The 21,737-nt window shown below is 35.9% G+C and overlaps 1 protein-coding gene across 1 annotated transcript; it reads right to left on the bottom strand.

The window, feature by feature from the left end:
• Positions 1-1,084: 1,084 nt before the first annotated feature.
• On the bottom strand, positions 1,085-19,825 carry LOC129230527 (cAMP-dependent protein kinase type II regulatory subunit-like). The gene is made up of 3 exons (XM_054864931.1): positions 19,137-19,825; positions 5,656-5,915; positions 1,085-1,233 (listed from the first exon to the last, which is right to left on the bottom strand). Exons 1-3 carry the CDS (start codon positions 19,823-19,825, stop codon positions 1,085-1,087), a joined length of 1,098 nt encoding a protein of 365 aa, XP_054720906.1.
• Between the last annotated feature and the right edge of the window lie 1,912 nt (positions 19,826-21,737).

The raw sequence follows: 21,737 nt of genomic DNA, 5'->3' as shown, positions 1-21,737 counted from the left end.
AACTCATTCTAGAGAATAACTTGAGAACTAACAACAGGAGATAACTCCTTGTTGAACCAAACGAACTTGAGAACTATCAACCAGAGATAACTCCTTGTTGAACCAAACAACCAAAAAATGGAGTTAACTTTTTGTTGCTGCAAACCCTAAAATTTTTATCTTGTATGAGGAAGATACAGCCTATGTTGATCTGTGGGAAAAACAATTCGTTGAAAATTTCTTCTAAGTGATAGATTCTGTAGAAAAGTTCTAGATTTGAACCTTACTGTAAGGACCTGAGTGATGTTAGTTTTATAGTTTAGAGAAATCTTTTGAAAGAACACATAACATAAAATAAATTGTTACTTTTAATAAATATTTTATTCAAATATTATTCATACACAATGTTAGCCAAACTACTGGACTCAGTACAACTAATTTTTTTTTGAGTTAAAGTTATGTTTCTTCTTATCGAATGAAACTAAACGAACTCTTCAATAACGTTGATAACATAAATTTATCAAAAGTCCTTCTTTTTTGCTTCACATGAAGTTGGCAAACAGCTTTCTTATTTAAATTTGTTTGTTTTTTATTGTTTGGTTACTTAAACTATGTTGTGAGGTATATTAAAAAGGTTCTGATTATTTTAAATCAGTTTTAATAATTCAAGGAGAAAATATTAATTTTTTTTTTCTTTTTACTTACCTTCTTTCTTCAATTAAATAAGAGAAAAAAAAATTCTGCATTTTAAAACATGGTCTGGTCATATTTTTGTTCTATTATAAAATTGTAGTTTGAGTATAGCTGAAATTTCTTAAGAGATCGTGCATATTAATTCAGTAGAAAAAATTTAAAGCTATCCTTTCCCCAATAAATTTAACTGAAATACAGGTAAAATAAGGAAACATAATTGCAGTAACAATGTCCAATAATTTGGCCAATACTATACACTTTATGGAAGCAAAATTTTCAAGTCAAACAGAATTTTGAAACATAAAACAAAAACCACTTGCTGTCAAACTGTGAATGTTTATACGAAACAAAACGTTCTTAAGTTTTCGGATTGCCCTGCTTTAAAGGCAGTAGACATCGGACTTGGGTCTTTTCACTTATAACTTTCCATTCTTTTCTTCAGGATGTCCATGCAGGGGCCGAGCAATCTCTCAAATGCCTGCACATCCAGGAAAGCTAGTTTGGTGTTTTCCACTGCAGTCACGGTTGCAGCTCTCGGTTGGTGCTTGACCAAAGCCATTTCTGCAAAACGAAAGCATTAGTAAAACTTAAGGGGCAAACCTGACCTGACAGTGGTAATGCTGTGTTCAAGATGTGTGTAGCCTTCACAATGTTGCCAGGTTAGGTTTGTTGCAACTGTACTGCATGCTGCATTGTCGACCAACCTCGAAAATGAAAGTTATGTCAAGTGACGCATGTTCAACAATCAGGTTTAAGTAAAAGAAAATAAAATTGTGTAAAAATTTCCTCTCAACATGTAGAAAAGAGCAATTTCATGATTCAAAATTTAGATTTAGACCTCTTTGGATTTTTTAAAATTCCAAAACATCAGTCATTGTTACTAATGGGAATAAACATTCCGTTTCACAGATTTTCTGGAAAAAATCTCTTAAAGAGGAGGTTGACTCCCCCCATTGGAAGGAAGAAAACCCTATTATGTGAATTCCTGAGAGCTGGATTTTCTTGAAGAAAACCACCACCGAGGGGTGCTTTCATTCAAACTTAACAAGGATTTTTGAGCAATCACGATTGCTTATTGTTCTCATTTGACCGTCTTTGATGTTCCGTGCCTTTTTCAACCACCACCGCCACCTGCAGGCGCGGCTCCGTCCTCCGGTAGCCGCTCCTGGTCGGTGGCGTCCATGTCCTAGACACACCCACGCTCATACACATACGCACTCACACACATACACACACGCCAACGTGCATACACACAGGTCTACCCACACACAAAAGCCTACACATACACAACTAATACACACGTCTCCGTTCAACAGGAGGGTAGACTTGGAGCGACAGGAGTCGTGTCTAGAAACAAGTGAGTAGAGTAGTAACCAATGAGTAGGGTCCTGTCGCAACTCGTGATTGCGAAGAACATAATTTGAATTCAAAATTTAAGAATTCAAATTAATTTTCTTTCTTTTTTTTTTTTGAGCAATCACGATTGCTTATTGTTCTCATTTGACCGTCTTTGATGTTCCGTGCCTTTTTCAACCACCACCGTCACCTGCTGGCGCGGCTCCGTCCTCCGGTAGCCGCTCCTAGTCGGTGGCGTCCATGTCCTAGACACGCGCACGCTCATACACATACGCACTCACACACATACACACACGCCAACGTGCATACAGACAGGTCTACGCACACACAAAAGCCTACACATACACAACTAAGACACACGTCTCCGTTCAACAGGAGGGTAGACTTGGAGGGACAGGAGCCGTGTCTAGAAACAAGTGAGTAGAGTAGTAACCAATGAGTATGGTCCTGTCGTAACTCGTGATTGCGAAAAACATAATTTGAATTCAAAATTTAAGAATTCAAATTAATTTTTTTAAAATTTTTTAGTTTTCTGTTTACTGGTTTAATGAGTGTTTTTATATTTTCTCCCACTTATATGGCCCAGCTAAGTTCCAATTACTTTACTCATAAATTTAAAAAAAAAAAAAATGCCTTGTTCACGGAAATTTAAAAAAAAATTAAAAAACTTTTAATATTTAAAAATTGTGACCAATTAAATATCAAAGTAGTAATTTTGTTAATTGGGGGGTGCAAACAATCAGCTATTTTGATGATGAGTGGGAAGAAATATTAAGCTCTCTTAATTAAAGTACGGCTTAATTAGTAGTTTCAAATGTATGTTAAAAATAGTATTTAGTTAATTTGAGGATATACTGGCAATTTATTATTTTGGGAGAATGCCTGTTATTGATGTATTTCCTCTCCATCATTTATTTTCATCTCGGAAATATTGACATTGATAAGGTCTGTCACGGAAGTGAGGAATTTTCCATTAATATAGGCCTAATACTCGTAGATACATTTTTCAGGGATTTTTTTTTCTTCGTTGCTACAATCTGCACATGTTAAGCACATGAAAACATGTTCACTTCTTTTTTTACATTAATTTACATCCCTGAAATTCAAGTTCAAGGAGGTGAGAAGTCAGAATAACCGTACTTAGTTTTTAGAACAAAATCTATCTTCTATCTTGTTTTACCACAAAAATCTCACAACTTCAACTATGGCTGAAAACAAACAAGGGGGTTGGTTCCCTTGTATCATGGAAAATAAAATGTGATGTCATTACAGCCACCTGTTAATGAGGAATAGCATTTTGTGTATAGATAACGGAGGTGAGAATTTATTATGAGACATGACTCCTTGTCCTACTAAAACGAACTAAAACACAGTATTAAAAAATTAAATATACTTAAACAATTAGTATTTGAGACACTTGTAAAAGGAATAATCAATAAATTAGTATATATTTTTAATTAAACAAGTTGTGATAACTGAAATAAAAATTTTTATTAAAAAATTGTAGGCAGTTTTAAGTAGATATATTTTTAATGAAGTTAAAAATCATTGTTAAATTTATTGTTCCTTAAAGTTCTTACTGTAAAAGGTGCGTGACAGAAAAGTTACTTTTTGAAGAATGATCCATATACATTAATTATAAGTTTATTTTAAACTAGCCGCCTGCGGCGACCAGCTGGTCCGAGTTTTTACGCCATTCGCCTTTTTGTGCCAGGGTTGCCGCCTTCGGCGGCTGCTTAGACAATTTAGCGACGGTATTAATCAATGTCTTTCTTTATATATCAATGTTACCATCCACCTTTTTACGCTAATGTTGCCGCCTTCAGCGGCTGCTTAAAAAAAATTTCGTGGCGGTATCAATCAAACTATATCTATCTATATCATTAGTAGTTTGAATAAAATATTTTCTAAACCTATCTCCAGCTCCGTCGTTTGGAATACTTTTTAAAGGAGGGGAGGGGAGACACAAACGGCGTACTCTTCATGCAAATTTTGTCGAAAAATAACTAAAAGCACTCCCACTTTTATGTGAAAGTATTGTTTTTTCAAAGTCATGGTGTGTGTGGGGGGGGCACTGACACCCCTTGAAGTTCCTTAAATGATGGGTATGTCTCTTGCAGTCCATCACTATATCGACCTCTATATTTGTCTGTCTATCTATCTATCTATCTATACGATCGTTGCATATCTACCTCTGCCACTAATTACCACGATTTCAGTTGGATCACGTGACGAGGTAAGTTCGGAACTCAGCCGGCAAGCGAACAGCTCGCGTTGCGTTCTGCATTAAAAAAATTGTAAAAAAAAAAAACTGTTGCGTATTTTTAAAAACTTTTTTCTTCTGAAGGGGGCAGAGTGTTTTTACTATTACCAACTAAAATTTTAGAATTGAGGGTTCAATACTTTTCGCGGGATGGGTTTCGAAAAAAACTAAACCCAGAAAAAAATGCAAATTAAAGGTTTTTTCAAAAATCTATAAAAATACAAAAATTGCGCTATCTTCAAAGTTTTTTCCTTCATCATATTTAAAATGAAATTTCCGATACAATTGTACAAAAAATATTTGTCTGACGCGATTGGTTCGGAGTCTGTGAGGTAAAAAGTACTAAAAAGTGCTAAAAATCACATAAAACATTAAATAACTTTTTTTCTAATTAAAATATCAAAAATCGAAGCCCGAGGTGCACAACTTCAGCAAAAACTACACCTGTATACCAAATTTCATCTTTCTAGGCCTTACCGTTTTCCCGGGATGCGCGCCACACACACACACACAAACATCTTATTTTATTATATGTATAGATATGTACCATACGTTTAGTACACTGAAAAAAAAAAAAAAAAATCCTGGAAGATAATGAGCTGCTTATTTGTGTAATTTCTGCCTTCATTATATGTGGCAAAAAACGGGAAATTTTCACTCTAAAAGTCAGTAACCTTTCTGAAAATAACCTAGAACCTTTCTGAAGGATTCAGAAACCTTCCTAAAAAGCCAGTTATCTTTTTGTTATGCATCACAGTCTTCCAAGAAAACTTTTATGTTGTTACTGCAGTGATATGAATGTAAACTTCAGAGCATTCGTATTAACGCTGTCAATGTCTTTTCATGCTACTGTGCCCAGGTTGCTGCAATAAATTTTGCCAATAGTGCTCCACTTACTTACAGAGTCTGAGGCCCCTATAGTGGAGGAGCCGACGCATCCACTATTGTGGAGCAAACTTGATCCAGTGCTTCGCAGCGATAGCAGTGCTGCTGATGTTTACATTTCTTTAGCATGTGTTAAATTGAGTCAAATAGGTGGTTGTTCAGCTGTTAATCGTGCAAAGCAAACAGCTACAAAAAAGGATTTCAGCTCTTCAGATTTCCAGCAGATGCAGAAAGAAAAAAAGAAATGGATAAATAATAGCCCGTGAAGTGACTGGCAGCCTGGAAACGACGCTAACTGTTTGAAAAATTTCGCCAATGTTCACCTTCGCTCTCTGACTCTCTCGTTCTCTGTTTGGCGAATGATTGCCTTTGCCAATAAAGAGCCCTGTTGTACGCTTGCTCCAAAATCACGGATGCGCCGGCCTCCTCCAGTTATAGGGGTTCTAACAGAGTCTAGTTCCTCAAGGTCGGATCATTACCTCCGAAATAGCTCGCCTTTCCGAGTTTGCAGATCTCCTTGTTACCCTTCACCACCTTCACCATCCCTTCCTCGATTATGTACATGCCGTCTCCCTCGTCTCCTTCGATGACGATGTTGTCACCCTTCTTGCGACGGACGGGCACCAGGGCGTCGCAAAGCTGCATTTTCTCGTACTCCGTTAGGGGTTGTAGCTCTGGCACCCCTTCTAGGAGCTTCATGTAGGCCTTACGCTTGTTGTACGCTCGCTTTACGACCAGCCTGTTGATAAAAGGAGAGAAGATTAGAGTCTATTGGGGTAAAGGGATCGAGACGACTGCAACAGCGACGAAATCTGGTGGAGTGAACCCTAAACGGGAGTGTAAGTCTCCCCTTTTGTTTGCCAAAGTAGTCCTTCAAAATTTAATTTTTTTTCTTCAAAATTCCTTCAGTTTTTATTTCTGAAATAGAGAACGAACCCTTTGTAAGTAAATGTTTGAAATAAAAAGAGGGGTCTTCAAAATCATATAGGGTCTGCCGGTTTGGTAGGGTAAAGTGGTCATAAAATCGTAGGTGGATAATAAGTAAAGTAAATTCTTTAAACACTTCAACTTTTTTTGTTGTTATTTTACATTTCATTATTAAAGAACACGATACTTGTAATTTTAGGGAAAAAATATTGATTTAAGTAGTTTTACAACACTTTCTTTTCCCTACGTTTTTATGACCACTTTACCCCATGGGGTGGGGGAATGTGGTCATAGCATGGGATAAAGTGGTCATAGTTAAAAATAGATGCAAAAACATTATAAATAACCCTAACATTTGTATATTTTGGTTTTATTTTTAGAGTTACAAGTATCTGCAAGAGTTGATGCATGTATACCGGAGTATATACGTGTCGTGTACGTATATACTGTCTAACCATGGATTGTATGGAAAGACAAACATCCGTTTTACAGCCGGAAATGGGCGAATCTATTATTTTTTACCATGTCAGTTTTTGCAGAAGCAGTCTTTTTCAAATGAGCGGAATACGCGTGTCAAATTTTTACTTTTCCCTCTTATTTACATAGATTCGTTTTATCTGGACGTTTAAAAATTCCATGCAATCCGTGGTTGGACAGTATGTAGTGATCCTCAGCGGGGGGAGTCATAGAAATTTTTAGGGGTGTGTGTGTTTTAAATGGTAGTTTTGTCATTGGGGGGGGGGGGGGGGGGCTCTTGCTTTTGGGGGGTTTAACCTTCCTCTTGGGGGGGGGCACTCATGTATTCCTGATCAACTTTTGGTGTAGAAGAGCCTAGTAGTATAGCAAAAGCTCTATGCATGGTAGATGTTTCACGATTTGCTGCCGAATTAGGCGTTAATACACATTCCAACCATACATCCCCGGCTTGTATCTGCTGAGAGAATAGTTTTCTGAATCTTATATTTTTTCTCGTTTGTAGCCTGTTGTTATGTCCGAAAGGTATGCAAGTGGCAACTTGATTACTCAAATAATTGCTAAATTATCCAAGTTTCAAATCCAGCCAAAAATATATTTTCGTCAATTTTGTCTCAATTTCAAAGAGCGATACCTCGAAAAGGTCCTCTTTAATTAGATTTCTATTCATATCGTTAAAAGAGCACCCTTTACTGAACTAAAAAACGTTTGTTTTATTTTTGAGACACACCTGATTAAAAAGGATAATTTAGTTAAAAAACATGTGCGTCATTCCATGTGAAATCAATCGTGTGAATCGTGCGATGCCATTCGTCATTTCAGTGCATTGCTATTGAAACGCGCCGCTAATTCGATCAACAACGCTGCCTAACTTGCCATCGCAAGTGATCCCAGATATGCTCGATCTATAACGAATCAGGGGATCGAGCAGGTCGGAGAAGGTGGTAATTGGTGGAGGAAAACCTGTGACACCCTTGCTGTGTGTAACCGATCGTTGTCTGAAAAATGGCGCCTGGGAGTCCTTCCATGAGGACCAACACTTGTGATTGAAGTATGTGACGAAAGCCTGGCTGTCGAGTTGTGGGTCAATATTAGGGGCAGCCGTGTAGTATCGCACTCGATGGCACCCCATAACATCACCAAATCGGCTGATTAGTTGCGCCGTTGAAAAGCAAAGGAAATTTTGAGGTGTTCACTATAGGGCTTTCGCATACTTACTAGAGTGTCATCATTGCCCAGATTAAATCTGGATTCGTTTCTGAAGACGATCTGGTTCCATTTGGTTGCAATCCATTCCCGTCGATCGCGACGCTACTAAAAATGGAGCCGCAGCCCTTATCCTGCCTTTATCTTTAGCTTTCCACCACTCCTACAGCCGAAGAGATGTTATAGGTGCCATACTATACGATAAACGGTCATCTCTAATATTGATACACAACACCGCAAAAGCCCGACGATACGTTCGTGACATGCCTCAGTCTGTCACATGTGTTGGCGCTCATAAAAGGGCTGCCAGGAGCCATTCTTCAACCGGACAATTTTCGGTCACACACAGCAAAAGGGTGTCACAGGACTCCTATTACCAGATTATCACCTTCTCGGGTTTGCTCGACTACATGATTTATCACAGATGGAAAATATCTAGGATTTCTTGGGACGGTTAGTTGGACAGCATACAAATTTACTGGCGCATTTACAATAACTATGTAACGAGATGGCCCAAGGCATCGTACGAGGCGTTCATGCCTCATCATAGCTCGTCTGCATCACCTTTTGTATCAACGCTAGAGGTGGTTCAACAAAGTACTTAATGCTCGATTCACTTGAGGGGATATTTCGATTATTGATAAATTGGCACGGTTGTCACATTTTTGGCTCGAATAGTTTTATTTTGGTAACCCAGCTGCTTAATGGTAACCCTATGCATATATATTTCCCCCTTGTCTTTATTTACGTATGCAAAGGAAAAACATTACTCGGTCTGGCATTGGTGCCAAACACTTGATGCCAATGGATCAAGATTATCCCGGGGTGCCACTTCGGCATTTTGAGTCAGATCAACGCAAGGAGATTTGAAAAAAAAAAAAAAAAAAACAAGCTGATGTCTTCATCACATGACTTCCTTTTACTCCAATTTAATGTCATTTTCTCAATATTGGCAGTTTTAATATGATTCAATAGTTTACTCTCTAAATATCACCAACAGTTGCCAAATTAAAACCAGATTAAAAAAAAAATATTTAAAAATATCGCCAAATTTGTCGCCAAGTTGGCGACAAAACTTGGCGACCAAAAAACTGGCGATATATCGCCAAGTGTCCGCCACGTTATAACACCACTTGAGTTTACATCAAAATTAACAATGATTTTCCCCCAAAAAGGAGATCCCACTAGGAGTCTACGTACCAAATTTCAACTTTCTAGGACATTCCGTTCTTGAGTTATGCGACATACATACGCACATCCATACGTACATACAGACGTCACGAGAAAACTCGTTGTAATTAACTCAGGGATCGTCAAAATGGATATTTCGGGTGTCTGTACGTTCCTAGGCACATATCCACGTGTGGTCGGGTTGAAAAAAAAAAAAAAAAACTCAACATTCATTTGGGGGTGAGAAAATGGAAATTAAGGCCCATTTTTGGGTAAAAATTTTTTTCGCGAATACAATACTTCCTTTTTTGTAAAAGGAAGTAAAAAGTATCGAAATTGTGTCGAGCTTTAAAATAGTTAGAGTTAGATGTCATTATTTCGTTGCTTTTGACGCAATAATATTGTGATTGATATCTTGGTGTAATTCTAAACGAAAAGATTTTGGTAACTAAGACACTTTGCAATTCATTTTGAACTTTTTAACTCCAAAGGTCAGGCACTATTATTTTTTTGTCTTTTTAATGTTGCCAAACTAAAACGATTACTGCTCAAAATTTAGCGATCGTGACAAAATCTTAATTATCGATAAGTTTCCGAATACGCAACTCCAGAGCTCGAATACGCTACCTTGTGGTGGTTGACAATACGACCAAAAAAGGTAAAACAATTCGTTCCACTTTTTTCTTTGGAGTAAATTATAGGCTTTAGACAGTTTGTGGTGTAATGTACTTTCAGAGAAGTAGAAAAGAAAATTTCCCACAAACACGATGAAAAAATTCTGTCATTTATAAAGCTGCAAAGCAAGTTATAAGTTACGGCATTTGTTTGTTTTACCTTTTTCATCCGCCATTAGACTGGTTGCAGCGCCCTCTATAGTTTGTTGGAGTTGCGAGTTAAAAGTGGTGTAATGTGGAAATATGTGACCAAATTTGGCAGTCAATTTAATGATTGTATATATCGCTCCAGCTGAATGAAACGGTGCCGTATAATTTCCAAACTAATGAAAAAACTCAACAAAAATCTTGAGCCAACAGTGGCGCCGGCTCCATGGGGCCTGAGGACGCCCGAGCCCCCTCAGAAATTTTTTTTGAGGGGGCAGAGCCCCCCCCCCACCCAATAATTTAAGAAAATTATTAGCTATTTAATGCTTTCTAAACTCAAATTTGTCTTATTATTTTTTATTTTAGTTGTTTGGAGATAGTTACCTTGTAAAAGCATTCCGTAATGACTTAAAACAATTATTAAAGTAAAAAGCAGGTTAACTGAAAAGGAGAAGCGATTGAACAATTTGGCTGTTCTTCATAACCACCAAGATATTTTGAATGAATTGAATATTTGACAAGTCGTCTACGACTTCAAATTCAGTAATCTACACTGTAAAAAAAATTCGGAAACGTTTCTGAGTATATCGTGCAGCTGCGGTTCATGAAATTTTCGAAAACGTTTCTGAGTATTTCGGAATTCTCTTTCTGTAATGTCCGGAAACGTGTCTGAGTATTTCGGAATCCTCTTTCTGTAATGTCCAGAAACGTGTCTGAGTATTTCGGAATCCTCTTTCCGTAATTTTCAGAAACGTTTCTGAGTATTTCGGAATCCTCTTTCCGTAATTTCCAGAAATGTTTCTGAGTATTCTGTGCAGCTGTGGTTCATGAAAGTTTCGAAAACGTTTCCGAGTATTTCGGAATCCTTCAAACAATTTTCAAAAACGTTTCCGAGAATTTCGGAATCCTTTTTCCGTGATTTTTTCTAAAATATAATTCTTTATTATAGTATTGCATACCATATCAGTTTCAATTCTTTCATATCTAAGAGCAATAATACAAGCAATTTTAGAATCATTCGTGGATTTTTTTTGGAATTTCTAATGACAAATAGCATGGTTAACAGCATAACATATGCACACTTATAAATTTTTGAAAAATTATGAAATAATCTACTAGTTTCACTCCTAATCACAAAATCGTCGGGGAATTGGAGTGGGGGGTACCTTCTGAAAAGTGGGGATTGTTTGTTAAACAATCTTAAACTTCAGTTTTTCTCTCAATATTTTCAAGACAAAACTATCAACATATTGTATTTTTAATGCAGAACTTAAAAACATATCTTGTATCAACCTTGATAGCTTTTATCTTCGGATAAAATTTGACAGGACTTACCTACCCTTCGCGTTCCGGAATTCGTTCACCTCAAATCAATTTCTCTGACGAACAAAGTGTCCGAAAAGTACCAACAGAGAAATTGATGAATTTAAATATGTCACCAAGTCCCCCTGCTGGAACCATTCGGGTTGATTCTTCTGTTTTTGCCCTTTCCAGCTCACCACAAATATAAATACTTATTCAAAATAGGTTACTGATTTTATTTTTACAGTGTGCGCAAAATGCATTATATATTTTATTTATTAAAACATTGAACTCTATTACATGATTATTCCATTTCATATATACGAGAATACCCCCCCCCCCCCCCACCATAAGAGTGATGGTGCACCCATAAAATGCTATGAAGCACCCCCCCCCCCCTCGAAAAAGCAACATCATATACATTATAAATCAAAGTATCATATACATTATAAATCAAAGTATCATATACATTATAAATCAAAGTATCATATGAATTATAAGTCAAATACTTTAATATGGTGTAAAAATACAAAATTATTTTATTAAGTCTTTTTTTTGCTTTTGGTAAAATTGAGGCTCGTAAAACGAAAAAAATGAAGACACTTTTAAATACATACATGTATTTATTTGTTAAATAAATTAATACACATTTAACTAATTTAAAGCGTTTCGCTAATGCAAATATTTAAAGAGATATCGTCATTTAGATAATACTGAAGCACTATGTTCCTAATTACAAGAGATAGTTTTTTTTTTTACTTCATACAATCTAGCTACACTGTTTACAAGAGAATGAAAACATGCAACCTTAAAGACGAACTATCAAACCTGACAATTTGCATATTATAACATTTAATTCATAATGCTTGATACATAAATGTTCAGCCAAATATTAACTGAGATTGACACATAAAAACAAAGTACACAATAACACTTATTTAAATTTTTTTATATGAACTAAATCTCTTTAAAGTAATAGAGTTGCAAAGCGACTTACCTATTCGTCGGTGGTGGTCTTTTGCAGGCTTTGGTCACCAAAAAGGTGATTTTTATGACAGTTTAAAATTCTGCCAACAAAAATTACCCATTTGGTAGAAAGAAGAAAAGTATTCAAGAAAAAAGTAAATTACCTACACAAGTTATGCGACGCAATGAATTTACATGGCGTCCTCTAGGCAGTTATTTGGTTTTTAATTTCAGTTTGTATTCCTTCCGCGAGCATGCGTCGAGAATTTGCACTTCGTACTTAAAAATAAGTGACATAGCTTCAAATTCAATCTCATGACGATACATAAGCAAGAAAATATAAGACTTTAAAATTATCTTCAGTGAATTCATGCGAGGAACAAAACTTCTACTAATCCCCTTGATGAGTGTTATTTCGCATACATGAGTCAGCACTTGTTTTCATTGCGTGCTTTCGAAAGTTTCAGTTTAGATTTACTGCTGGACTATAAAATTGCCGTGTAATCTGCGCATGCGTCGACTCTTACTTTCTTGCTAAACGGGAAACGTTTCTGATTATAGGAGAAAACTGCGGAGGGCGTACGAATCTGTGTATTACGGAAAACTTTTTTGTATATTCAGAGAGTTTTCCGAGATTTTTTACAGTGTAGTCAGGCGGTTGACATTTGCATTTTTCTAAAGACAACCCAGCACCTTACTAAAAACACCCTTCTATTGGTGTTTAGAGCAATTTTAAAAATCTCTGTAAAATAGAGAATTAACTACATACACAATGTTAGATTAAAATTTCGAAATATTAGTACCTACTATTACTTTATTTTATTCCCGTATTACTATAGTACTGCATTAGTTTTTTTTTTTTTTTTTTCAAATACTTAAATATTTTTAGGTTATAAGACTCTATAAAAACCGGCTATTTACATACTACATTAACTTTATTAACTAATATTAAACAAAATAACTTTGGGATATTATTTTTATTTAATGAATTCTGAGCCTTATTCAAAGCAAGCTTAAATTAGCTATTTCACTTATTAATCAAAGTGCGACAGCAATATTTTATGATTTATTTTTTAATGATAATTTAAGATTGATTTAAATATAATTTCAATCTTTTTATAGATATACTAGCAAAAATACCTGGCGTTGCCTGGGTCAGTAATAATTATTAGAAAAAATCGTTACTTGCTTTTGTTTTCTGTTTTAAGTGAAAGAATTTAAAACACATCTTTTTGACGTGATAAAAAATCGAGTTTCTTCCTTACCCATAAAACTAAAATAGCAATAAGTATAAAGAACGAAGTAGTTTTGATTTAGAATCGAAAGCACTATATTTAAGCATATACAAATTTAAAAAACATGAAATTAATCATCTCATGTTTAAAAAGATTAATCTGTTGGTACTTTTTTTTAACATGGAGTCTAAAACCTTCTCTGTATGGCTAATGAAGTACGAAGTGATTAAAAAAAAGTAGCTGCGCTCGTAATCCCCTTATACCTGCTTTAGTTATTTCGGGAAATTTCAATCATTGTGGCTCTTGGTGCGATTTTACCGAATTTGCGAAAGTCGTTTCGGGGTACCTTCGATGATGCTCCCCCATTCTTTCCTTACTTTGTAAAACGATATGATATTAATTTTCGTTACAGAGATATCGTCGCCAGATGCTGAGATATTTTTGGTCACCATAAAATGGCGCTAAACAGTTTCATCCGAAATGAAACCAAAATAAGTAATAAAATTTGGTGATTGTTTGAAATTGTGCAAAAAGGAAAATTAATGGAAGTGCTGTTTATGGATTTGCCTAATTTAGTTGCTGGATTATTTAACACAGTAAAAAAAGTCTTTTGAAAATTCTTTGATTGGCGATATTTTGTTTACATAGTGAAAGCTGAGAAACATTATGACGTAGTCTTCGGCTTCAAAAACAGCAACGTTGAAAAAATTGCCAAATGCATCAGCTACGGAAATCTTTCTGCAAAAATTTTGGCGACCTGCTGGTTGTTTGGATAATGAGTAAATGTTCAATCAGCATAAATAATAATAAAAACCATTAATTACATTAAAGTTCCGTTTAAATGGAAAATCATCAGCCAAATCATGTATTAATTGCCAATCTTGTGCAAAAATCTTACTTCAAGATTTGACTTGAGAAAAGCCTTGAACAATCACGAAAAGCAAAGAAAATCAACAATACAACAATTGTCGCTATCGACAGGGAGTTGAGATGATACACTAAATACTGTATTGAGTTGAGGAAAGCCTTCGAACATGGATCTAAAAAGCTCATAACTCGTTTTTTATTCTACTTAGAAATTTCGAACAAGTGCCATCTTCAGCAGAAAAATCAGAGCTTTCGATGGACATATAATGTAAATATGTGCAAGTATTTTTTCATCTCAATATTAGAGAATTTATACAAAAATTGTGTTTTATTGCCCCCCTAAGGGGGTTTTGCCCCCCATAACGGGACGAAAACTACCCTATGTGTTATTCTGATGCATAAGCTATATTATTGTAAAGTTTCATCAAAATCCGTTCAGTAGTTTTTGCGTGAAAGAGTAACAAACATCCATCCATACATCCATACATCTATACATCCATACAGACAAACTTTTGCATATATAATATTAGTAAGATATTCATTGTTCTGTAATAGTCTAAAAACAAAATTATCTATATGTATAAAAATGACTCAAAAACTACCCGGCAGATTTGGCTGAAACTTTCACCGTTTGTTATTTTTGGTACTGGGAATGTTTATAGACCAGTTCAAAAAAAATCCGATCGATAGTTCCTTTTTTATTCCAATTTAAGTCACAATCCATTGGATAAATACGAATAAAATTATCGGCTGCAGAAATTAATTCGCGTGAAAGATCTCATTCAGAACTCCAGCGCTCGAATACGCTACCGTGCGGTGATTTACAAAACTGCCGATGAAACTAAAACATTGCCACGTTCCACGTGTGTCTGTTGACGTAAACACAGGCAGTTTGTTCTGAGTATTTATTAACGCAATCGATGAGTCTTAGTTTGCTTTCAGCTACAGAAATTAATTCGTCCCTTAGTAGTATTCTCGAGCTTCTCAAAATAATGTTAGTTTTCCTTATTTCCTTCTAAAATATGAGTTGATTGAAAATGGTGAAAGCGAAAACTGGATTAACAAACTTGGATAACGTTATACAAGGTAAAATTTTTTATTGTTTTGTATGAATTTGCAAGAATATGAGTTTTTTTTAATCTTAAATTAATTTAACTAACCATCTTTTACAGCAGCATTTAGTTGAAATGGACGGTATGCAAAATATTTTCTTGAATATATTATCGTAGAACAAAATGAAAAATGTTTCACCGAGAAAGAATTTACTTTATTCCTTTTATTCTCAGCTGAAAGGTTTCGCCAAATTTGTTTAGGGTTATAGTTTTAGTATTGTGCGAGCAAAGTAGCCTTGGCGAGATTTCGCGTTTTTAGTTAAACCATTTTTAATTTTTATCATGAGTTTAATAAAATGGTAGTAAGATTACAGAATTCGATAAAAGCAAAAAGAAATAATGGTCAATCAACTGAAAAGAAAACTACCACCATATATCCGTAAGAATTCTGTAGATGATTTGCATAACTTGACATAATTAAATCGTAACTGAGAAATTAGAAAAATTTTTAATTAACCGATTCGGGAATTCGAGAGAAATAACTCAGCAACAAATGCAAAACAATAATCGCTAGCCAAGCAAGGCAAAGAAGTATCATCTTCTTTCGATAATAATTTGTAATGTCATATTGAATTTTCTAGCATTAATTGTTGTTCTTGTCAGGTCACAATTATTATTTAGTTTTATCAAGAATTGATAAATATCGAATTCAACATCGTGGAAATAGCTGCTTAGAACTACGTAGTTTGCATTAATCTTTGACGTTTAGTAATGCTTCTTGAATTCTCATTTCTTTCTACGTGGGCCAGAATATCCACAAGACTTTGAAAATTAATTTAAAAAGAATAAAGCGAAAAATATCATACATACGAACAAAAATCACAACACTTTTAGCATTTTCTTCGTTACCACATACGTTTGTTTTAGTTTTTAAGTCGGCCATTAGACAGTGACTGCAGTGCCCCCTATAGTTCGTTGGAGTTGCGAATTGATAAGAAGTTAGCTGTTGCCATTTTTCTTGAGTTTGAACAAATAAATTCTTTATTGTTTTATGGCTTTTCATGCAACGGGGGGATTTAAAACTTTTTCTGTTTGATATTTTTAGCGATGGGGATATTTCGATAATTGGGAATTTGGCTCAGTCGTCTTATTTGTGGCGTAAATTATTTTATTTTGGTAACCCTGCTGATTTATAGTAACCCTATGTGTATAGATGTTTCTGTTCTCTTTGTTAAGATTTGCAACGAAAAATACCTTTCGTGTAGGAATTGCAGCCAAAAATTGACGCCAATGAAGAAAGATCGCCAGATTCCCAATTATCGAAATCTTCCCTTAGCGATTGATTGATCTTGCAAACTGGGTGAGTACAAAATTTGAGTATAGTCACGGCTTTACTTGATACCTGGACCGATTATTATGAAAATTACTATATATATGTATTTTTCCACGGAGAAGGTGCATAATATGCTCATTGAAGCCACTCGCCACCAGGTAGCACTGCAGAGTAGCAACTTCTGCTCCGTTCAACCGATTGTCATGAAAATCAGTATAATGATGTATTTTTTTGTTGGCATAGCAACGCGCGTCGGGTACAGCTAGTTATACTATAAATTAAATTAACTTTTTACGAAAATACCGTACAAGTGTTTTTTTTTATTTTATTTTTGTTTTTCAAAGCCAAAACGTGTGTCGAGTTAGCGAGAGTAAAGTTTTCGAGATTCCAATGTTGATAATATATTGCTCTAAAATGCTTAAAAAACTGTAAAATTTACTTTTTCCATCTCCAGTTTAGAAAATTTCCCGGGGTTAGACCCGTGGTATGCCCCCCACCCTACCAATATTTTGTGGGTAGGCGCCACTGGGAGTGCCCTACTTTATATCAATGCCTAGCCAGGACACTGCACGACGACTTCCCCCAAAATAGAATTTTAAAAATGTCCCTCACTGAAGATAAGTGACATGATCTAACTGAACCAGAAAATTTGCGTACCAATTCTTAGATTGACTTTGAAAATGCTTTGCCACACATTGTTTGTTTGTATAAATCAGAAAATATGTAAATCGGCATTTTCAAAGTTCAAAAATCTAAACTTTTATTTATTTATTTTTTGGAAAAGGGGGGGGGGGGGTCCGTGGGATTACATAGCCCCTGGATCACCGGTGACGTTTAGCCCCCAATAATTTTTGCAAGTCGGCGCCCCTGTGAGCCAACTTGATAATATGATATTGTAGCGTACGTCAGAAAGCACATAACCTAACTTTGCCCCCGAACCTTGAGGACATTTTGTTTCAGTGGTTAAAGCACTGGGTTAGCATCACAAAGGTCCGTGTTTCAAATCCCGACCCGGACAATCATCTTCAACGTAATGATAATGGGGTCGTTTCCAAAATTTTAAAAGTATTTTTTTTTTCTGAAAGAGCATGCTTAGAAACATAGGATCTCACCATTTTTTAAATAATTTGTTTAAGTTTAATATTTTTATATATTATCACGTGTATTGGCAACGATATGGTTGATAGCAAGCGTAGAGCGCAATTTTGATTCGCTGCTTGATAATCATAACGTGGAAAGGTGGTAGAAAAATGCGCCAAAATGCATCATTTCTGACGTCATAAAAACCACGCCTTGTTTTCAAAACCGGACATTTTAAAAAATTTATTAAAAAATAACTTTTGGGAAAATGAAAGTATTTTCTGGGTCCATGTTATTTTTTTTACTCATTCTATCCATTTCAGTGACTAAAAGTAGTACTTTTGACTGAAGGAAACCACCCCATTCGTACGCCACATAATGGAAGTTGATAGCACTGGATTTTAAACATGCGAAATATCTAACGTGAAAGAGTATATCATGCAGGAAAATAACCTCTGAATTGTGGTGAATTCGTACCGAGCAATGAACCACCACATCTTGTGACCCGGACGTGATTTTCCAGTTTCTGCAGATGCCCAGCAAATTTGGTTGACCACGTCTCAGCCCCGAAAAGCGATGTTTACTAGAGGATATTTTTTGTGCCATTTTCACCCGCAGTTTCGGAATCTTGCGTTGAATTTAGAAGAATTCGAAAGTGAGAAAAACAATTTTTTTTTTTATCGGTTGATGAAAAAAAATCTTAAGAGCTCCAAGTAAGAAATCGTGACCGCTGCTGAGGCTGACGTATAAATAATAACCTGACTCCAGATCAGAAGGTTGCGTGTTCAGATTACGTCCGTGTCACCATTATGTGGCGTACGAATTATCATTACGTGGAAGATGATTGTCCGGGTCGGGATTTGAAACACGGACCTTTGCGATGCTAACCCAGTGCTTTAACCACTGAACCAAAAAGACCTCAAGGTTCGGGGGCAAAGGTAGGTTATGTGCTCTCTGACATCACAATATTTTCGGTTCGGTTACGAAGACTTTTGGTGACAAGCGAAATCACGCCAATTTACCAGTTTAAAAAAACTCTTGAGAAACCAAGTTTTTAAATCGCATATTTAACTAGCTAATCATGTTTAAATGTGGGGTAGTTAAATTATTGTAACGTGGAATACTCTGCAAGGTATCGAAATTTTTTGATAACGTATCTGCTTGGCAAATGTTACCAAAATCAATTTAATACGGAAAGATAAACATTAATGATTAATTTTTACTCAAAACATGCGATTAAAGAAGGCCAAAAGTTTACATTAAAATAAGATAAACTAAGTCAATTTATTAGGCTCTAAAGTAATCCTCTAAATACTGAAAAACAAGTCATAAATTAACATGAAAAGTTCCATTAAAATATAAAGTAGGAAGAGCAAACACGGCAACAACTATTCGAGCAATCGAATTCTTTTCGCCAATTTGGCATATTCTACGGTATGATAATTCCCCCTTTAAGGTTTATCGAAAAAATTTTGCCAAGATTTCGAGTGTTTGGCTACTACTAAGTTGTATAAATGTAGATGTTACCTGTTAAATGAAGCTCGATCCATTGCCCACAGTTTTCCATTCGTCAATGCTACCACAGTAGCTGCTCTGGGTTGATTATGAAGCAATGCAAGTTCGCCAAAGCTCCCGCTGCCTTCATATTTTTTTAATGATTTTCGAGAACCTGTAGGTTCTTCTTCAAATGCCTCAAAGTTTCCTTTATCAATGAGATAGAAATAATCACCATCATCTCCTTGTTCAATCACTATCTCACCTTGCTCTACCTTCCTTGGCTGCATGGATTCTATGACAGCGTCCAAAGCGACCTCGTCCATAACCCGAAACAAAAACACATCTCGCATCTGATTTTTGATCGTCTGGTACTCGTCTTCGTTTTTGGGGAACTTCTGTACTTCTTCTTCATAGTCTTCTTCCGGGTTGTAAGCCTCCCCAAACACAGTGGAACGTCTGCTGTTCCGAGCGCCAAGAATTCGAGCGATTTCACCCTCGTCCACAGCCTCTCCATCGGAGGTGTCTGATATTTTGTCCTTCTCAGCTGTATTAGAAGCGTTTTCGTCTCGCAGTCTGCAGAAGTATTCGGCGGCGTGGTTGTACAAGTCATCAGGCTTTTCTAAGAGAACATTTATTGTGAAGTTCAGTAACATATTGTCCAGCTCAGGAGGAATCTCTGCTATTTGTGCTATTTGGCGATTGTCTGTATCGTCGTTCATCATTTAAGTAATACCTTTTCTTGAGCTGCCTCGGGAATGTTTCTGATCTTTAACTGAATCCTTCAACTTATCATCCATGTAATATTTAAGAGAAAAAAACGTTTTACTGCTTTTGCTTGTGTTTCAAGATTCTACATCACATTAAAACCTACCAACCATTTTCTAATATTTAAAAATATCTATTTCTAAATACTTGCTGCCAACTTTTTAATTCGAGAAAGGAAATGGCGTTTATTATTCTTATTACCACAAAACATGGCTCCTCTCGATCCTCATAGGGACTGCATTCGCAGGGCAATGGGCGAGTTTTCGAAAATTTTGGCACCACAGCCAGTCTAAAAATTTCGTTAAAATTAAAAAAATTCTCCAAATAAATAAATTAGGCCATTAATCTGGCGATATATCTTCATTGGTGTCAGTTTTTAGCTCTAGCTGCTGCGCAAGAGGTATTTTTCTTTGCAAATCAAAACAAAGAGATCGGAAACATCTATTCACATAGGGTTACTATAAATCAGCAGGGTTACCAAAATAAAATTATTTACGCCAAAAATGAGACGACCGCGCCAGATTCCCAATTATCGAAATATCCCCGAAATTAGCAATCTTGTTCCGTTAACGTCAAATTTTTGGCACCAATGCCTGCGCGATGAATGTTTTACCCTTGCATACGTGAACAAAGATCAGGGTAAAATCCAATTGCGCAGGGTTGCCAAAATAAAAACTTTTGCACCTTTAATTTGACGACTGCGCCAATTTCTCAATTATTAAAATGTCCCCTGGTAATTCATCCCACCAAATTTGAAACCAATGTCTGACAAGTATCTAGCAAACAAAATGATGGAACAGAATACGTGCGATCATATCCGTTTTATTTACATCCAAAACTTAACATCTGTTACGTGTTTGATTTTTCCGATCATGTAATATCAAACTCATGATTTAATACAAAAAACAATAATAGGAACGAAAGATGTGCATCATATAATTCAGTTGCCACTTGATGTTCCTTTTTTAAATTCGTTTTTTTCCTCCGTAACTCGGTGAGAACTTCGTCTATTTTTAAGTGCTCTAAAATACTCCGCTGCGTGCGCCACTAGGTCTTCTGGTGGTTCCATGGGGTTGAGGGTATCTACGTATTCCTTAATCACGCGTTGAAGACTTGCTGGAATAACTAAATTTTCATTTTCACCGCTTGATTCCTTAGTTTCCATTTGTAAAAATGAACTGTGCGATTCGTCTCTTGATCAACTAAACAGCAGTTAACCGCTTTCCTTCTTGTAAAATGTTGCCACTACTAAGCTTTATAATTACATTATAGCTACATGACTAACTGGAGTGGTCCGTATTGGGTCTCTTCAAGCGGAGAGTTGGGTTACGGTAATGTGATCGCTTGGCGAGAAGATGATAAAAAAATATGATGTATGAACAGCATAGTATTTCCTTTTACATTTATTAAATAATCCATGTTTTTACCCCAATAAAGGGGTGCATTTGTTCTTTCATTTTATATTTATTCATTAACTGAACTGTGAGCATTTTTTTTTTCAATTGTCGTTGTTTTTTGACGCCAAAGACTACACATTAATGTTTTCGACTTCAACAACGTGTTTATGCTGGGGGAGGAGGGAGTGGGATTTTTGTTTAAACGTTTCCCTTAAAAAAATCGAATTGCTAATCGGCTGGGTTACAGTAGCGTGATAACTTTGCGTTAATTTAAGAAATAAGCTAAAGAAGTAAAACATTGCGATTTTGCGCGAACGAAGCAGATTCTGGGAAGATTTCGATAGTTGGGAATCTGGCGATCATTTTTCATTGGCGTCAATTTTTGGCTGCAGTGCCTGCGCGAGAGATATTTTTCGTTGCAAATCTAAATAAACAGAACCGAAACATCTATTCATATAGGGTTACTATA

This window comes from Uloborus diversus, chromosome 9, assembly GCF_026930045.1.
Source record: "Uloborus diversus isolate 005 chromosome 9, Udiv.v.3.1, whole genome shotgun sequence".
NCBI classification, from domain to species: Eukaryota; Metazoa; Arthropoda; class Arachnida; order Araneae; family Uloboridae; genus Uloborus; species Uloborus diversus.
This window is presented reverse-complemented; position numbering and strand designations above follow the sequence as displayed.

What these genes read in the sequence shown, in the direction of transcription:
- LOC129230527 (XM_054864931.1), bottom strand. Translation starts at nt 19,825, where the DNA reads ATGAACGACGATACAGACAATCGCCAAATAGCACAAATAGCAGAGATT. An exon ending in GATCGAGCTTCATTTAACAG is followed by an intron (nt 5,916 to 19,136) that starts GTAACATCTACA and finishes TTTTATCAACAG; the next exon opens with GCTGGTCGTAAAGCGAGCGT. An exon ending in AAAGGCGAGCTATTTCGGAG is followed by an intron (nt 1,234 to 5,655) that starts GTAATGATCCGA and finishes TTCGTTTTGCAG; the next exon opens with AAATGGCTTTGGTCAAGCAC.